Source organism: Tiliqua scincoides, chromosome 3 (genome assembly GCF_035046505.1).
Source record: "Tiliqua scincoides isolate rTilSci1 chromosome 3, rTilSci1.hap2, whole genome shotgun sequence".
NCBI lineage: Eukaryota > Metazoa > Chordata > Lepidosauria > Squamata > Scincidae > Tiliqua > Tiliqua scincoides.
Window position 1 is genome coordinate 180,221,392 of NC_089823.1, and position 18,696 is coordinate 180,240,087.

The 18,696-nt window shown below is 40.5% G+C and overlaps 1 protein-coding gene across 2 annotated transcripts in view; it reads right to left on the minus strand.

Moving 5' to 3' along the window:
* Nucleotides 1-851: 851 nt before the first annotated feature.
* Nucleotides 852-18,696, minus strand: part of FHIP2A (FHF complex subunit HOOK interacting protein 2A) — a 38,988-nt gene continuing 21,143 nt past the window's right edge. For both annotated transcript variants that reach the window (XM_066619760.1, XM_066619759.1), the window contains 7 exons: nucleotides 16,808-16,977; nucleotides 13,381-13,524; nucleotides 11,593-11,683; nucleotides 9,937-10,080; nucleotides 5,653-5,793; nucleotides 5,023-5,126; nucleotides 852-4,940 (listed from right to left, as the gene is read on the minus strand). In XM_066619760.1, coding sequence (XP_066475857.1) covers nucleotides 4,835-4,940; nucleotides 5,023-5,126; nucleotides 5,653-5,793; nucleotides 9,937-10,080; nucleotides 11,593-11,683; nucleotides 13,381-13,524; nucleotides 16,808-16,977 — 900 coding nt within the window. In that variant the 3' untranslated portion in view covers nucleotides 852-4,834. The remainder of the gene's footprint in view (nucleotides 4,941-5,022; nucleotides 5,127-5,652; nucleotides 5,794-9,936; nucleotides 10,081-11,592; nucleotides 11,684-13,380; nucleotides 13,525-16,807; nucleotides 16,978-18,696) is intronic.

The following is an 18,696-nucleotide window of genomic DNA, read 5'->3' on the forward strand; positions in this document are numbered from 1 at the left end:
CATGCCTGTATTCTGGTTTGGATCCTGGATCATTCAAACACAGCACTGTTCTCTCTCACATGGAAAATGCCTGAGTCTTTTGAAATGCTAGTTCAAGTGAAATCTTTTAAATGAGTTAATCAAGTATATGTGATGAGATGTTAAGCCACTGTTACAAAACACTGTGCTGTCTAATTTCTACAAAGCCATGTACAATACAGCACTCTGGAAAACAGTTTAATTACAACAAAACTATAATAAGGTACACATTGAACCTGATTGAATGGAAACAAAAATCCTTGGCCATGGACAGGTTTTGTGGTGGGCCTCCAAGCACCAGCTGCATACATTAAAAAAAAAAAACATTTTCCATTCAGCTTATGAAAAGGTCTTTTTTTCAAGTCAATCTGGGATGTGCATCTTGCAAAGTAGCATACATAATATATGCCCACAGTGAGCAAGGCATCCTTGAAAAGGAGACAGCCATAGTCAGAAAATTTCCCACCTGCCTGCTATAGAGAAATGAGAGCAAGGGAAAAGTTCATTAGTCATCCTATTGTAATCATTAGCCAAAATGGTCAGTTGAAATCTCCCATGCCCAGCACCTGGTTCCAGGACATTGTTCACCTGCTGAGCCCAGCCAGAGAGGGAGGTACAGAAGGATAATGAGGAACAGTACCCAATACCAAGAGAAGGATCATAGTGCAATGTTTCCCTTAAGGATCTGCTGGCTGGAAGGATGAAAGAATGCAATGTCAGCATAAATGTAAAATACTGCTGCTTCAGCCATTTTCTAGTTCAGGCATTCAGCTTCCAAATATAATACTGAAAAATGCACAGAAATCTGCAAAGACAGGCAGGCAGTCAGTCACTTGGTTTAAATAATATTAATTTATTTTTAAGAATATCCCTTTTCATCCTTCATGCATGCTATTTAACCACAAAATATCTGAATTGAATTGAATTTGCAAATGCAGGTTATCACTATGTACTGTGACTTGACTCTTCCAACCATTCCCCATGGGTTTGTTATACCTTGGCAAACTTTCTCAGCAAGTGAACTACACAAGTTCAATAGGGAAGGCTTACTGAACATCCTCTGTTTAATGTAAACAAGACAAGAGGGGATAAAAACAGAAGAGCACATGTATATACTGTATATATTTCAAGAGAGACCTTGTAGGACTAGATAACAGAGCACAGGCATTATTAATCATGGATGTGCAGAAGTGAATGTTGAGATGCTGATCTTAATTTCTCACAAACTGAGAACAACAATGAATGTGGAGTTCGTACATTGTAATTTGCTGTTCCAAATTAAACAAGGATGTTAGTTCACCTCTGAAGGCTTTGCTGCATTCAGCAGCTCATGGTGCAAAGCTGTCATGTATTTATAGAAGAATACCATGATTCTTGTGCCTTATAGAATTTAGTGTTACAATCTTTGCACTGGCAATACCTCAAGCAAGTGCTGCATTTCAGCCCATTAGTAAACATATATATATATATAAACACACACATGTAAACAGGTCATGTACAACCAGGCTGAAGCTATGCCTAGTATCACGGCTCCTATATTGCACCAATGAATACATTATAATATCAGAATGCTACATAGAGAAGATCGGAAAAGTAGGTTGACAGCTACAATCATAATAAAAATAGTCTCGGGAGAAATGGCTGTTGCTTATTACAAAGTTTCCAACGTCAGAATCTAAATTAAATACATACAATAAATGGTAGAAAGGTGAAAAAGGTGCCTTTATTTACATAAATGTGCATCAGGGTAAAAATTAAAATTTCATCTGCATCCTGGAACTCAAATGACTCCAGTTTTTCTCATTCATTCATGTGTATAAATAAATACTGGTTGCTGTTGCTTTAATGGTACCAAGTACCAAACAGATGCTACTAGCATCTTTGCAACTGGTGGTTGCTATGGTATACACTGCTGGGTAATAAATAACCACACACGTGCCTCCACACACACACACACATAATGGGGTTGGTTGTTAAATCATGCATAGATTCAACCAAGGACTCACGAGCCTTTCAAAATAAAAGTGCATGGAAAGCAAGAAAAGATACAAAAGTTAACTTCATTTTGGAAGGAAAATTCAATCTGCTTTACAAAAATAAAAAGCTGCTGCTATAATTTATGGGTTCATAAAATCTAGTCCCATGCCAAGAGGTTAAAGCTTTTCCTAGGTTTATGACACACATCGTGACGAACAGAAATGCACAACTTAAGTTTAAATGGGCATCAAGAAATATTGGTGCCTTGAAATGATATCACTGGGATTTACTGGCAAATTGGACACATCTTGAATACAGTAATATTTAGCGTAAGCTTCCTTCCCTTCCTTAATATGCTTGGCCTGTACATCAGGCTCAGAGCACGACATTTTTAAAAGATAAATGAAGTTCCATGTTGAAACAACAGATATATCTTGCTAGGAAACAATATTTGAAAATTCAGTCCAAGGTAGTTTGAATGGCTTTACAGTTGACAGTGAATTAGAAAGCTCTAACACAAAGGCTGTTTAAGAAATAAATCTCGCTTCACATCCTTTTTAACAGTTACATTCTTCAAAATGTACATCTAAACTTGGGAATAGGACTGCTCTAAAAATTATTTTTATTAAAAAGAATGAACCCCAAGAAAAACTTAAGACTACCTTCTGAGTTCTTTGGGGCACAGTTGAGGAAGTGTCACTTGTGTTGACTACTATAGAATCTCTCTAGAATATGCAGGCTGTAGGCTTCAACATAAAACATCAGCAATGCATATGATGCCCAAGTCTTTTACTCTGTAGCATGTGCTTAAGGGCCCAATCCTATCCAATTTTCCACTGCTTGATGGAGCCAAGCCAACATGGTGCATGCCACATCCTTCGGTGGCAGGGCAGTCATGGAGACCTCCTCAAGGTAAGGGATCATTTGATCTCTTATCTTGGAGCAGCATCAGTGCTGGAAATTTGGATAGGATTGGGCCCTCAGTCTCAGGAGCCTTATCTAGGATTTAGGCACTTGACTGAACCGCAGGTATTTCCTCAAGTTCTGCAATACTAAAAAGACCTAGATTAACACACACTGCATTAATTACCATTGTATCTATCTAACAAAGTATCCTATGCTTCCTGCATGGCTGAAAAGATATAAAGCTTCTCAAATGGATCAGTTTCCATATATTATGTTGCTTACTTATTTCCTAATATCTGTCTGAGAGTAAAAAAAGCTAATCCTTTTCTTATATTTACTTTTTCTAGGTACATTTATGAGTCAATTCAACAACTTTCATTCTCAAGGGCATAAAAAAAAGCCTTCACTGTCTTACTAATTTCTACTATGAAGGCAGGTATCTTGATGATCAGAGAGAATACATGAACACATGAGTTAGACTTGTTCCTGGGCCAAACTTGCAAAGACAATTCTTTTGCTGGGTTCAGATGACAGATTAAACTATGATTAAACCACAGTTTGGTAGTAAGACACATGTCTTTATCTCCCTCACCACTTTATTAGCCAATGGATTCTGTACTCGGCATCAACACTTAACTGAAATACAAGAAATAATCACCATGGCAGCCCATGAGTCCAGTCTGGTCACCCAATCATCTGTGCTCTAGCAGCTAAAATGAGTAATTTAGCCTAGCCAGCCTGTTCACACATGTTAGAAGCACATGGATTCCATTACCACGGTTTCTGTAGCATCTCTTCCCAAATGAGATTCATAAAGGTTTGTAGTTTTCAGTCTGAATAAACTGGAAATGATGAGTAAGAGAAAAAGAGGGACATTAAGCTCCTCTTTGCTGTGTCAGCCCTAGATTTAGTTGGCCAGTCTAACTGATTCCAAGATCCTGTTTTCTTCTTTCCTATGATAGATTCCAACTGCAAACTATAAAATCGCACACAACCCAAAGCATGCGACAGCCTTCAAAGAATTTGAATCCATATACATTATTAAAAAGTTGTCTCAGCGATAAGCAAGATCACCTGTCCATTGTCTTGGATGCTGCAGCCATTCAAATTAGATGAGCAAGAAATGGATACTGCCAATCATCAAGGCACAAGATGCTTTTCAGCCAATTAAATTACAGACATACTTAAAAACAACCTGTCTTATTAAGTGACCTGTATCATAGCAGTCTTGTAAATAGGCATTTGGATCAAACAACTGAGGGATCCAATACAAAACAAAAGGCAAACTGAATTACACAGCACAAAGGAAAACAAGCAAGGATTTCAGGAAAACTGACAGTCAAGTATACTTCTAATCACCTGTTACACTAGTGTAACAACTACATTTGCAATAAAACAGACTGCTATAATGAATGAAGGGCTCAAACAATATGAAAAAATATCTATTTATAAAGAAGAGCTCATTTTAAGCTGGGTGTGCATTTGTGCCTCTTATATTTTTCTCCTACATTGTTTTCAAAACTTTAGAATGCTTTAATCACTTGCTGTTTTTAATTGAAAGAGATAAAATACAGCTCAGCTATGAGACAAACATTAATTCTTTTTAAAATGCCTGTGAACCCTAAGAGATATAAAAACTCCTACCTCCTCAAAGGTAATTAAAACAAGACAACTCCTCAACAAAAGTCCGGATGTGCACAGCTCTTCAAGCTTTCTGCGTTCTGCTGATATCCCTTGGATTGTGTTGTGGGTAAAACACACATTTTCCATTTCCATACAATCAGTGCCAGTGAATTTAGAAACCAGCACTGCCATTTGAAAGGATTACAAAGCTGTAGTTCTTTCTTTTCTTCCCTGGGGAGAATTATCAGTCTTTTCTGACTGAAATGCAAGGTGATCTTGCAGTTGGGACACTCAAGTTGGGGCACATTGCTTATGGAGTGGAGGAGGCATGGTATTTCACAAATGCGATTGCAGCCAGCTCTTTGCAAAACTCTTCTAATACAATCACACCTTCCAGTAATGTCATGTGGTCAACACTGCAAGAAGAAGAAGAAGATTTAAACAACCACACACAATGTCTCTTGAAAGCAATTTGTAATGGTCTGTTAATACACTTACATAGGACCTTCTGGCTCTAAGCCCAAGAGTCGCTTCCTGACCAGGAGAAGTTTTGGTGTGAAATCAGGGATGCGTTGGATCCTCACCATGAGATCACCAACAACCTGCATATAATACAAAGTAGCATGGAATGAAACAACTCAAAGAGGGAGCCAGTGGAGGAAGGTAGCTGGATTCTGTGTTGCGAGCTCAAAGTACAGCTGTCTTAAGTATGGCTAGAAACACCAAAGATCACATCATGGGTTACAGTTTTCCTACGCTGAAATTATTGCTGGGCAACAAAATGTGTGTCCTATCTTACATTTTAAGTACAGTATAACATGCAGCAGATACCCAACTCATTCTAAGAAAAATGGATGTTCTGCCCTTCAAATGGTTTCAACATACATACAGTTTTTTGCATGAAAATCAATGAATGAAGATCACTTCATAGATCAGTCTTGTTGCTAATACTCAACTAAAAGATGAAAAGCTGCTTAAAAATACATGCACGCTCATTTATTTATTTATTTGACGGGCAGGAGCTCCCTGGCATTTATTATTTGCTAAGCAGTAACAGGGTATTACATACTTGACAAAGCAATGTAATTCTGGAACATTGCTTGAGCTGCTAGTTCTTCATTTACTCACCCTGACAATGACTGAAAAGAGAGAGCGGCATCCAGAAGCCAGGTTTACATAGGGATCCAAAAGGTATTCATGGATGTGGGGGTGAGGAAACAAGGAGAGCTTGGACAACACAGATGTGACTTGTAAATTGACGTCATATGGCTGTGGGAGGGGGGAAGCAAAATAAAGATTAGACATGAACTGCTTTTGGACGCACACAGTACAGCACACCTGGTTCTCAATGAAACATTTATGGTTTTGGGATTTGCCGTATGTAAAATTTAAAATATATATTGGCTATCAGATGCACAGGCACATTGTTTTAAATAGCCTGGCATGCTAGCTACCATGTGAGTATGCTCAACAAATCTGAAAACCAGTAACACCACCCTGGAAAAATCAACTGCTGTGTTTTCAGTATCATTTGCTTAGGGCAATTATCTAACTGAAGCAATCAATGTGAACAATCTCTTGAATTGCAAGCATGAATGGGAAAGCAAACGTGCAATAAAACAGCTGTGGTGACCATTTAGCCTGTTTTCAGATAGAGAAAATTTATGCTGCACGTGTGCCAATCTAGCACATTCGAACAAACTGTACTGGAACTGTGGAAATCTCCAGGGTTTTTTCCTTTAGCCCAAATCGCAAACTGGGATCAGTACAGAGAAAACGGTGCTCTTCCTTTCTATACCCCATCCCCATTTGCTACCGGTCATTTTAGTGCTACAATGCTAATCCAAAAGTGGGGTGGAGAGTTATCAAATCTTGGCATCTAAATTGAAGCAGTTTTCTAAATATATAACTGCTTATCTGTTGAATTCTAAAGGCAGCATCACCTGCCAAGTGCAGAAGCACCAAAGCAGTTGCCACTTCATCCTTCCCCCACCCCCTAAAGCCCTCACTGTCCCCCAGAGCTCTTATCTAGCTCCGAGCAGCATCTGGCCAGCCCTGGGTTCAGCACCAATTTGGTGCAGGGTGTCACAAGTGTGCCTTATGTTTGCAACACCCAGCACTGCACTGCAGGTCAGCACTGGCCCAGTTCAGTATTGGGCCCTTAGTGAGCCGAGTTTGAGGTTCCCACAGTGCTATTCCCATGAGTGCACATGCGTGAGAAAGACTTCATATGTCACTGTCCCTCCAGTGACTCTGATTATCTATGCAAACACTAAGGGTTCAGTGTCAGTCCCATCTACTCAGGGTGGCAACAGGAGGGGAATCGGGAACACTGCGAAGAGGATTCAAAGAACATCTGCATCCTTTGCTGCTGTCACCTTTCAGGGGAATACAGCCATGAACCACAAAACACCACCAGCACCCCCTGGCATTCATCACTGAGAGGACAATGCCATTCACTTAGACATCTGATGAACAGCTTTGAGAACCACTCTGGCTGAGAATACAGTAGTTAAATATATAGGTGAGAGTGATTCATGTGTATTGTTCCCCACCCTGCTAAGAGAAAGTATGTCAATCTACTAGAAAAGGTATATGATCAGCCCCATAGGTTTATAGTTTTGTTCTCTCTCTCTCCCTCACACACACACACACACACACACCCCAACCATTTAAAATATAGCTATGGAGAAAGTGGCTTCCATGTGGCTTGATGTGCATGTGAAGGAAGCCTTGAACTGTGGGAATTCCTAACCCCTTTCAAATGCTTGGAGGAGGGGGAATATTCATTGACACCCAGAAACTTTATGCTGCTTACATTAAATAATTATTCTTTGATTAAATTGTATGAGTATTCATCAACCAATGAATTTTTCAATTAAATGTGCAGATTTTATGCAAATGCATAAAATTAGAGTTATAAAGGATAAGCATTATATCTTTGATTTGAGATGATGCATCTGAGTTTCAGCAGGTGGAATCTAAGAAGAGGCATTTCTTTCAGTGTTAGATATGAAGAAGGAATTCCTTGTCTAAAATAGCGCCCATCTCTAGCAATTCTTGTAATACTCAAATTAAGAACTAACATTCTTTAAAAATCTGTTCCCTGATTAAATAAGTGGTACCTTTACTATTGACCAAAATATTTTTTTTATCAATGAATCTAATTACTGACTAAATGCTGTAGCCCGATTAAATAAGTTTAAAATAGCAAAGACTCTATTGAAGGTCAGGCCTGGTGCTTACACATGCCAGTCACATAAGTATTAGAATAATGAATGCAGAATGAAGGAAAAGCCACAATTAAGAAAACCCTACACTACAGATCAAACTTGTGAACAGGAAAGAAAAATAATCCATGTGGGTGTGTGGTGGTGGGGAGAGGTGTTTCCTGGTTGGGACTGTGACACAAGAGTAGATTAGCTGTTTTCCTGCAAGCCATTTTCCACAATTAATTCATAGCCCCCCACTCCAAAGTACTATTTGCCCCACAGGTGAAAACTTACACCTGTATGTTTCCCCATGAGGCTCAAGGAAGGGGATTTAAATCACGAAAATGACATGTGGTAAGAAGTTAAATCACTGCCTCACCAAAAGATGTGGACCTGGTCAGATTGTCATTCCCCCAGCTCCAAGTTGCCCTTTACAGTTCAAAGCATTAACATTCTCTTCTTTTTTTTTCTCATTCAACCAAGTGAAGAGGTATTTGCAAGTGGTGAAGCCATCTAGTGGCAGCACAAGTCACTGCAACATGAGCTATTATGTCAAGACTTTTTCTGTGGCATTTCTGGGAAAAGGAAAAATGTGAGCATCCAAAAGGATTCATAGTCCATAAGTACATTTTGCTCTTATTTGTGCAAGAGTAAGAACCTAATTTCAACAAATGACTTCCTGCAAATTTATGGCACCTTACACAGCAATAAGTGTAAGTCATGATCAACAAACTGATTTCAATGAAACAGTCATGACTAACTAAAATTAGGATGCAAGCTCAGGGATTCAATTTGCAGAATTCTGGAGTTTGGGTTATTTTAGCTTAGAAATTCAGAGCCTATGCATATAAAGGATAGGAGCAGAACAAGAAGAACTGGTAGAAACGAAAAGGTTGGTGATATATGTGGACACCATGTATTAGTAACAAAGCCTCCAGATAAATTAAGCAGAATTGTACCCAATTATATCAAAGACTTGGGCTGCTACTCAAAATGCACTTACTAAGGAAAAAGCCTCATTAAACACAGTGGGAATTACTTCTAAGTAAACATGGATAAGACTGCATTGTTGGTGTGGCACAATCATAGAAGTAAGTAATGACTGTATTAGGTTCATCAGTTTAATCTAACCTGACTGAAACAACACTTTTCTATTTCTGATTTGTATCAACATTTTCATAACATATTCTGGGGTGGGGAGAATCACTTTGGCTCAGAATTAAACCATTCTTTTGTGGTTGGAGAGGATTTTTCCCACTCACCTGCATATTTTAAATCTCTGAGCATCAGGTATTGCCCTTGACACATGAAAAAAAACAGCAGCATGCTTGACTGATTTGGAAATTTTGTCATTCTGACAGGTACTACATCAAATCAACTCTGTGCCATAATAACCCCTGGAATTTTTTGCAACACTCGATATTTGTTCCCCCGACAGCCTTTAGGTAAGGAATTTTAGCTTTTCTTTTTCTCACAGTTCTGGCTGCAGCACTGGAAACAGCTTTTCATATGCATGAGATTAGTTTTCCTAGAGCTGCTGAAATGCGGATTTAAGGCTCAAATCCAATATTCATTGGAAATGAGGCATGTGAAGAACATGAGCGATCACTTCAATGTGGTATTTTCCTGCTAATTATTTAGAAGAGACTCAGCCAGGAAACAGCTTTGGGTGCAGCTCCTTATAACATGTGAATCCTCAGATTAAGGCTGAGACTCTATGGCTGCAATCCTAACCATACTTTCCTGAGAGTAAACCCCATTGAACAAAAAAGGACTTACTTCTGAGTAGACCTGGTTAGGATTGTGCCCATAGTTTCAAAGCAGGCCTATTCCTTGTAAGCCAAGATGGCAGCAAATATCTGGGCAGCAGATGGGGCATGTAATTCAAAATGCAAGAGGGGGTGTTCAAGTGGAAGGGTGCTGAACCCCACACACCCCCAACAATCCATGGCAACATGAGGGCAGCACACAAGCAATGGTCTTCCCATGGGAGAGACCCTTAGAAAACTTGCAATGGAATTTTCCTTACCTAAAGACTGCATGCACGAAGTGTGCCCAGCTACACACAAAGCACCTTGTCCTCTCTGCACGGCCCTACGTCGCTGCCGCAGTGATTGGCAGAGGCCCACTAATTTTGTCACTAGAGGGAATGATATGAAAAACCAACCATGCTGGAATATAAAATAAGAAGCAATCCTACCTGATCAAGAATTCTGCCCATTCTTTCAAAAAGAACCTTCAGGAAATGCCCTTCAAAGAAGGTAGCTTCTAAATTGCACTTTTCCAAAGGTTTAGGAGAGCCTGGCCACTCCCATCGCAAGCATATGGCGCAATAATCCCGGAACTAGAGGAAGCAGAACATCAAACCCTTATTCATTTACAAATCAAAGAAAATGTCTCGTTTCAATAGACAGTAAAATAGCAAAGAACAACAGGATCTACTTATTTTCGAAAGTCAGTTTACCTTTCACGTCTGATACATAATCATAATCCAAATGGAAGTTCCGTAGTAATCCCACACACAAGCAGCGTTATATTTGGAAACGTTTTTCAATAAAAGTTGAAGCCCATTGGCCTAATTCTATTCTCCTTAACTGTGAGCCGATATACATAAAGCCCTAACACCAAAGGTAAGATCGCATTTTGGTTTTTCCTACACGGAGATGTCAACATACAAGGAAAGTTATCTTTGTACAGGAAATGGTGAGGTAATCCTGACTCTCCCAGGAGCAGGCAAGTGAGAGGAAACGGGGAGTACAGGAACCTGAAAGTTTGTAACGGATCATTCTCATAGTAACACAGTTCGGTTTGGCATTACATCTGAACCAGTTTAGTGCGAATTATTAAAAGTCAGCATAAGAGCGTGATTCGCCTTTAATGGCACCTGATTTCTTCCTTCATTCAAGGTACACTCCACTAGGAAAAGTGAATGCACTTCCCTACATTCAACTGTAGAGTACTATGGGAATCTACATAGCTCTTTCATCATTCCTTGTTCCTTTTGTTTTTCTGTTGTTTTTTTTTGTTTTCTCAGCTTTTGGAAAGCTGGAGAGACAAAAATAAAAACTCAGAGAACAAATATTTTCTATTTAACTGGGACACATATTTCATTAGTTTCAAGAAATGCAACATTTTGAAAATGATCATTCCACATATTTATGTAGTTCTTGGATTTTTTGCCCACCTTTGATTCCATAACATATGCTTAGAGCTCTTCAGCAATTAATCGCAAGTTATTTAAAAGTCAGGAGCCAATTGCAGTTTGTCCTCGGAACAAGGAGACTTAAACTTTTTGAAAGAGAAATGTGTCTGGGTTTTCAAAGAGAAGATGAAAGTCTATGTTCCTCAAACGTATTACCCACTTCGAAATGCACACCCCAGGCTACATATTACTTGCACAGAACCTTTATGACTGCATTAATTTGATAGCTCTTTCACAGCTCTGTCAAAGATCATGCTATAGAAGGAGAATGTAGAGAAATAGTAAGGCAAATTAAGAACCGCTGTGCAGTGCACAATTATAAAATTTGCATTAAACATGTTAACACAAAATGTTCTGCCTGAAAATACAATTGACTCCATTTATTGTTTTGCCTTTTTTACAGTCGTCGTGAACTGAACTCTCATTTTCTGGTCCCACAGATCCAACAGCACGTGTTTGAAGGCAAGAAACTGTGTGCTCCCCCATATAGGTTCTTGTGCATGAAGCTGGTTTTTTATTCTTGTCATCATGGTGCTGGCATATTTATTTTATTTAATAAAAAATAAAATTTTTATTTTACAATTTCTATCTTGCCCTTTCCTCAGGTTTTCAGCCAGGAGGTCTCCTTCAAAATGTATTGCTTTTTTCACTTACTTGTCGATGGGCATCTCTGAGGTAGGTATCATAACCTGTGCCCTCCACGTGATAAGAAGATTTGGCTTCATCTGGCACAAGACAGAGAAAACTGAAAAAAGAAACAAGTAACTAGTCAGAGTGATTTGTTTCTTGATCATTAGAGCAACGGGTATGTCAAACACTGTTAATTCCTCGCTTGACAAAAGCAGTTATGTGTACTGTCGTGTAATGGAGACAGATGAAGAAACCAGTTGAGGCATTTCTGTCAGCCTGGCTACTGAGATGTTTCACAGTGAGAAGAGAACATTGCCTTAGTATTGACCCTCGGGGGCTTTTAGATGTTGCATTTACACCACTGTAAAGGCACATAGTAAGAGGTAAACAATGTGTGTTAAAAAAAGTAAGCCATGTTTTACCACAACTTTCTATTTTAATGTTCACCTGCAGAGTGTATACTACATTGCTTTCTATTGTTGCGTCAAAGAGATGGAATGCAGCAGTAAACATAGCTTCTTTTCATTTTGCTTCCTATTTCTGCACTTTTAAGAAGTAATGAAAGATGTGAAAATAAGCTTTTCTGCATTTTGTGTTTTGGGAGAATTCTGAGAAAATGGAAGATTGCATCTTTTTGTTTTTCATGTAGGAGAGCAGTTTTATGGCTGCTTTGGCCTGTCTTCCAAGCTAATAGGACATGTGTGCCATGCTGCTTTGGTACAACGTAACAGAATGCTGCTTATGCTCAGAGAACAAAGAACTGGGCCTTTACTGGTGAATCTTCTTTCTCTTTTTGATGTTTAGACACCATGGCAGGCCATCCTTGGGATCCTGAAAAGTCTTTAAATTCTGAACATTTTTATCTGCTTTCCCCTTTGTTTGAAAATCTCATTTTTATGCTGGTTTTGTACATATTTACATGAGTTAATTACAGAAGTATCTAGAAATCCTATGTTAATATCTAATTTAAATCTCCTATCTCTGAATTTCTGCATAATGACATGAATCACTGTTCCAATATTTACCAAGGATGATTAATATTGTATTTGAGTAAGCAAAATGTGAATTTACTAGTATGGGGGAGAACACATGTGGGGCTGCAGTGTAACTCACAATCCAACCTTCTGTTTTAAGCTCTATGCTGATTTGGGTTTTGTGTATAATACTCAAGTGTGCCCTCACAGCAACTCCTTTTTGCAAAACAAAAATCAAACAAAACATACACGTACAATATGCAATTTAATCCTGAACTGATTTTTCCTATTCAAACACTGTAGGAAAGGTAACACAGTGGTGTTCCTTTTCGAGTTTTTCTAGGAGCATTCCGGCTTGTGTTCTCTCATGAACAACTGGGAGACACGGTTCCGCACACTAAGCTACCACTTTTTCCACTATTTTAACATATCTCACATCTAGCTATCTACAACATATAACCATACAGCAGTGACTTTATAATTAAATCTAAATTATTTATGAATACAGGAATATTTGTTCATGTGTAAAAGAGGATTTGCCGCACCAGGTCAATGATTTCAGATGCAATCTAGCCTGAAAATTATATCTCCAGCGGATTTCTGATAGATTAATTACTTTCAACTCAGCCTATTCACTTGCATTTCCACTTTCCAACACACACACACACACACACACACACACAGACAGATCTAGATGGACATGGTACCTAAAAAATGGGGCCATCCATCTTACAATTTTGCTATTGTGGGAAGTGGGAGACCTACCAGAATAAAGAATGATATTAACAAAAAGTTTTTGTGTTTGTTTCTAAAGATCATTCATCTATTTTCAACTTACCTATTTACAATTTTGTGAACTTCAGTCTTCCCATCATTTTTTGGATGTTCTGGGCTGGCAGGTGGAGAAGCAGTAAGCCACTCTTGGTTTGACAACATAGTATCTGGAGAAAGATCAGTAAATAATGGATCTTCTTCCAGGTCTCTGTGGATTTGTAGCAAAACAAGAAGGATGTTCTTTTAATCAAAAGCACAAAATTGTATTGCCATAGTCTAAACAGCATTTATGAACTTCTGAATCATTGGTGATGTACACAGCATCAGGCAGGGCCTATGAACTTCTGAACCTATGTTGAAATACTAGAAGTTTTTTAATACTTGAGAGCCCAATCCTGAGCTCGGTGGCACGGCTTCGTGCCACCGAGTACTGTCACAAATATGCCATAAGGCACGTTTGCGAGCCTCTCCATTGGGCTAGCCCAGCGCTGGCTGATGCTGGGCTAGCGCAGGGCAGTCGCCCAGCCTCTGCAGCTCAGCAGTCTCAGGGACTGCCAAGCCATGGCACGGTAAGGGGGGACAGGGCAAGGGAGAAGGAGTTCCTGGGAGGGGGGAGGCTAGCGGGGGACGGAGAGAGGGTAGGGGAGACGCGTGATGCGGAGGCGTGCCGGGAGGAGGGAGGGAGGCAGGTCCGCGGAGCTCTGCAGGATCCAAGGAGCTCATGGAGAGCCCGGCACCTTTGCGCCTTTACTTTACTGCCAACCAAAAGTGAGTAGCCCCATTGCGGGGCTGTTTACCTTACCGGGGGAAGAGGATGAAAGTCCCCTTCTCCCGAGGCACCTCCCGCAGTAGCATGCGGTGCGCAGGATCCAGCGGCAGCCATTCTCGGTGCCGCCGTGCCTGGGCGTCCAGGGCAGCTCAGGATTGGGCTGTGAGTCAGCAAATAGTTGGAATCATGCCAAACATCACTACGGGCCAAAATAGATAGGATCTCCACTTGGTAACGGTGTGCTCATTTTTACCACAGATACCCGCCTACACATCAATCCCACAGATAGGTAGAGGGTAGGTTTGAGCCAAAAAAAAAAAAATCACGGAATTTCCTATGACCCTCAGATATGTCAGGGGAGGGGGTTTAAACTTAGGGGGGGTGATTGACTATAATTTTGTCTTATTTTAGCCGAGGACAGATCCTGGAAAATAACCTACCAGTTATTGTTACCTAAGAACTGTATAGTCTCTAGGTCGCCGCATCTCAAAAAAGACATAGTGGAAATGGAAAAGGTGCAAAAGAGAGCGACTAAGATGATTACGGGACTGGGGCACCTTCCTTATGAGGAAAGGCTACGGCGTTTGGGCCTCTTCAGCCTAGAAAAGAGACGCCTGAGGGGGGACATGATTGAGACACACAAAATTATGCAGGGGATGGACAGAGTGGATAGGGAGATGCTCTTTACACTCTCACATAATACCAGAACCAGGGGACATCCACTAAAATTGAGTGTTGGGCGGGTTAGGACAGACAAAAGAAAATATTTCTTTACTCAGCGTGTGGTCGGTCTGTGGAACTCCTTGCCACAGGATGTGGTGCTGGCGTCTAGCCTAGATGCCTTTAAAAGGGGATTGGACAAGTTTCTGGAGGAAAAATTCATTATGGGGTACAAGCCATGATGTGTATGCGCAACCTCCTGATTTTAGAAATTGGTTATGTCAGAATGCCAGATGCAAGGGAGGGCACCAGGATGAGGTCTCTTGTTATCTGGTGTGCTCCCTGGGGCATTTGGTGGGCCGCTGTGAGATACAGGAAGCTGGACTAGATGGGCCTATGGCCTGATCCAGTGGGGCTGTTCTTATGTTCTTATTAAAAATATAATAAAAGATCCTTAGACACATTTTTATACATTAACTTTTATAATTCTGGCCTTCACAACCTTTTTGTAAATACTATCAGAGTGAGTGAGTGCACTGTAAACAATATACCAGTAGAACCATTAATCAAATCCTTCTTTAAGGTGCCTTGTGTGTTAAGCCAGAAGCTCAATATAACATACAACATAACATATAACTGGGAGCGGGCAATTCAATTCACAGCAGAGAGACAAGCAAAAAGGAATTAGTGTGAGCAAACACAGCTACACATAATTACAACTTTTACTCAGAAGTAGATCCACTGCTTTCCATGGCTGTTATTCTTAAGTAATTGTGCACCAAACTGCAGCTTCAGACTTTGTCTCAGATGGAAATAAGGATTACATCCTGATGTGTTTAAAACCAGACCTCTAACATTTGCAAAGTGGAATGAGGCTGCAGAAGGGTCTCCTAAGAACAACAAGCCTTGCTCGATTTAAATGGAAGCCTTGAGTCCTGACTAAGTTTTTTCTCAGGAGTGAAAAGTTAACTTTGGCTGTAGCTTGCAGCCTCCTCATTATGGAAATTGACTGCCCTCTAATTATCTCTGCACTGTCCTCTTGCTCTCCTCTGGACTTCTCCTGTACTTCAACAGTTCTGATCCCCAAGTGATCCGCAGATAAGGCAAGGAGATTATTTACACTTGGTTTATTGGTAGAAATTTTTCGTCTTTTAGGCGACTACCTACGGTACTTTAAAATAGAGGTCTAGTGTGATCCAAGTGCATAGTCAGAATCTTAGAAGTAGGGGGCAAGTAACTCTCTTCTTTTGCACCATTTTCCTAATGAACATCCCACCTCCTGGGGAGCTTCTGAAGGTGACATTGCAGCAAATAGTATTTCTGGAGACCCATAGCAGCTGGGGAAATGACTGGCAGCAGATAAATGACACAAAGGTAAAGGGTTGAACACCCCCACACTGAAGCCCCAGTGTAGTTTGAGACCATATGCAGATGGTATTTTAAAGGAAAACAATGATATGCTTATTGCATCTAGTTTGATTCTTAAGACAAGATGAGGACAAACTGGCTTTCAGGGTCTATTCTTGCTTTAAGAAAAGAGAAAAATAGATCATTAAAAACAGAGTGGGCAATTTTGAATGTGTCTAATAATATGCCTTTGTAAGGGCAGCATGATGGAACCAGAGAAACAAAAATGAGTCTGGCAAAAAATAAGAAATTATTACATTTGTCCTTGGCATCAAACCACCAAGAACAGAGGAACACACCCATTGGTTTTAAAATTGGCTGAGATACATGGAGAAATGAGAGGCGAAAAGGAGACAGACATGCATAATATTAACATTGTAATCACCTTAAAATGCTGTAGAACACTACAAATGATTTAGATTTTAGAACTAAAGAATTGTGTACTTAACCAGAGTTAAGTAATTGAGACTTTTCCTCCACTTTTCCTATTACTTGCAAACCCTTAAAATGATGGATTATGTGTATATCACCTAAAACAATAACTTTAACAGCAAGATTCAATATAATGTCAGCATTTGATCTAAAACAGGGTGCCTGAGTGCTATTCCAGCTAATGCAACACTCTTCAATGACACAGAAGAAAGAAAAAACATACACAGCTCCTGCTATCTGGCCATTCTCCACCACATCTTTATCTTCTTGGCAGGGTGGTTTATATTCAGTATAGTTTCTCTCCTCTAAATTTCTAAGAACCAAGTTACAAAGAATGTGCTCATCAGGCTTCTGCAAAAGGTGCTCAAACATTCTGAGCGTCATTATGCTGATCTGCAATATGAAACAAAAAGATATTAAAAGACGGTGCAGTAATGTTCTCCTATAGCACAGAACCTGTACACATCTGTATAGTGAGACATGCCCTTTCTAGCTAGTTAAAACAAATGTTTGTACGGAACCTTTGTTACACAGTCCATATTTCATTTCCTATTATTCAAGGCATGCTGGAGACACACATTTACACACATATACTTGGTGCTGAGCATCTCCCAGGACAGCATGGGCCAGACCAGTAACATGGTGATTTGAAGGACAAATGGTAACAGGCTCAGATCCACAGGCCAGGAAGGCCACACTTTTGATTAAACCATGTAATTCCAAACCCACTTAATGATCTAAATAAGCTCCAAATTCAAAAGGTGACCAACAGCGCAATCCTAATTTGTGCTGGAACAGGCAGGCCAGCAGGCCTGCGCTGTATCCAGCATGAGTTTGGGACTGGCCGAGGTTTAGCCTGGGGCAACGGAAAAAAATTTCCCTTACCCCAGGGAGAGTCACAGCGGCCCAAATGGCTCTACTTGGATCTGCACCACCTAAAGAGGCGAACTCATTTACTGCCACCACCATGGACGCTCTGCAGGCCAGAGCACCTCTGTGCACCGGCGCAACTTACTCCAAGGGAGGCACAAATGTGCTTTATGGCACATTTCCAATGCTCCCAGGCCGGCACAAAGAACTTGAGCCAGACCAGGGCGCACTTAGGATTGCCCTCTTAATTCAAATGGAGTTTTCACAGTGCCAAAATTCAAATGGAACTACTGGCTCCAAATCCTACAGGAGATGATTTCATACCTTCAAAGTGACCACAGCCACTTCCTAAGAGCTCCTAACTTTTGTAAGAACAAGTTTAACAAAACAAAAGTAAGATTCCCAGTTCCAACTGTCTTCACTACAACTGGAATAATTTTATGACAAAATGGCACTCCAGACTAGCCACTGCACCCTCAACTGGGTGTGAAAACAAAGGTAATATCCAGCAGGAGTTGTCAGCCAGCAAAGGAGGATCCCTTAATTAAGTCACCAGACCTTAAGGCACAAGAATCTCATGTTCTTTGTTCTTTCCCTGATTGGTTCTTTACTATCATGACAATTATCTGAGGAGCAACAGCCTGCTGGCACTGTGTCAAATCATCCCATTCCAACTACCAGCTGGCACCCTGGCTCAGAAACACCCTCTCTCCCACTTTTCCCTTCCTCCTCATGTGTTATTGAAGCTGAGTCAATGCACGCCAATCAAATAGCCTTATTGCCTTTTTCTGTAAGCACCTCTTCTTTCCAAGAAAGGTAGCTCGGCTCCTTTGCCCTAGTTGCTTCAATTCTACTGCCTCACTGCATTCTAAGGCTTGCTTCATAGACCTCTTTCTGACTTTGAGACCCCTCTATGCCCAGGGAGACTTTCATGGTCAGCTTCCTTGCCACCAAGGCACCTGTAACACAACTCTCTCTCTCTCTCTCTTCTGGAAGTGGATGAAGTGCTTTCACAGCTTGCTTTTAGGCTCACTCCTTGCCTGAAGCCCCCTATTCAGGCAACAGAAAGCCATGGCCAAGCTGCAACCTTTGCCATGGATGGATCCTTGGTATCCTTCTCCCTGGATAGGGGAGGCAGCGACACAATCCCCAGGACAACCCATGTTGGATATTACCTTCGTTTTCACACCCAGTTGAGGGTGCAGTGGCTAGTCTGGAGTGCCATTTTGTCATAAAATTATT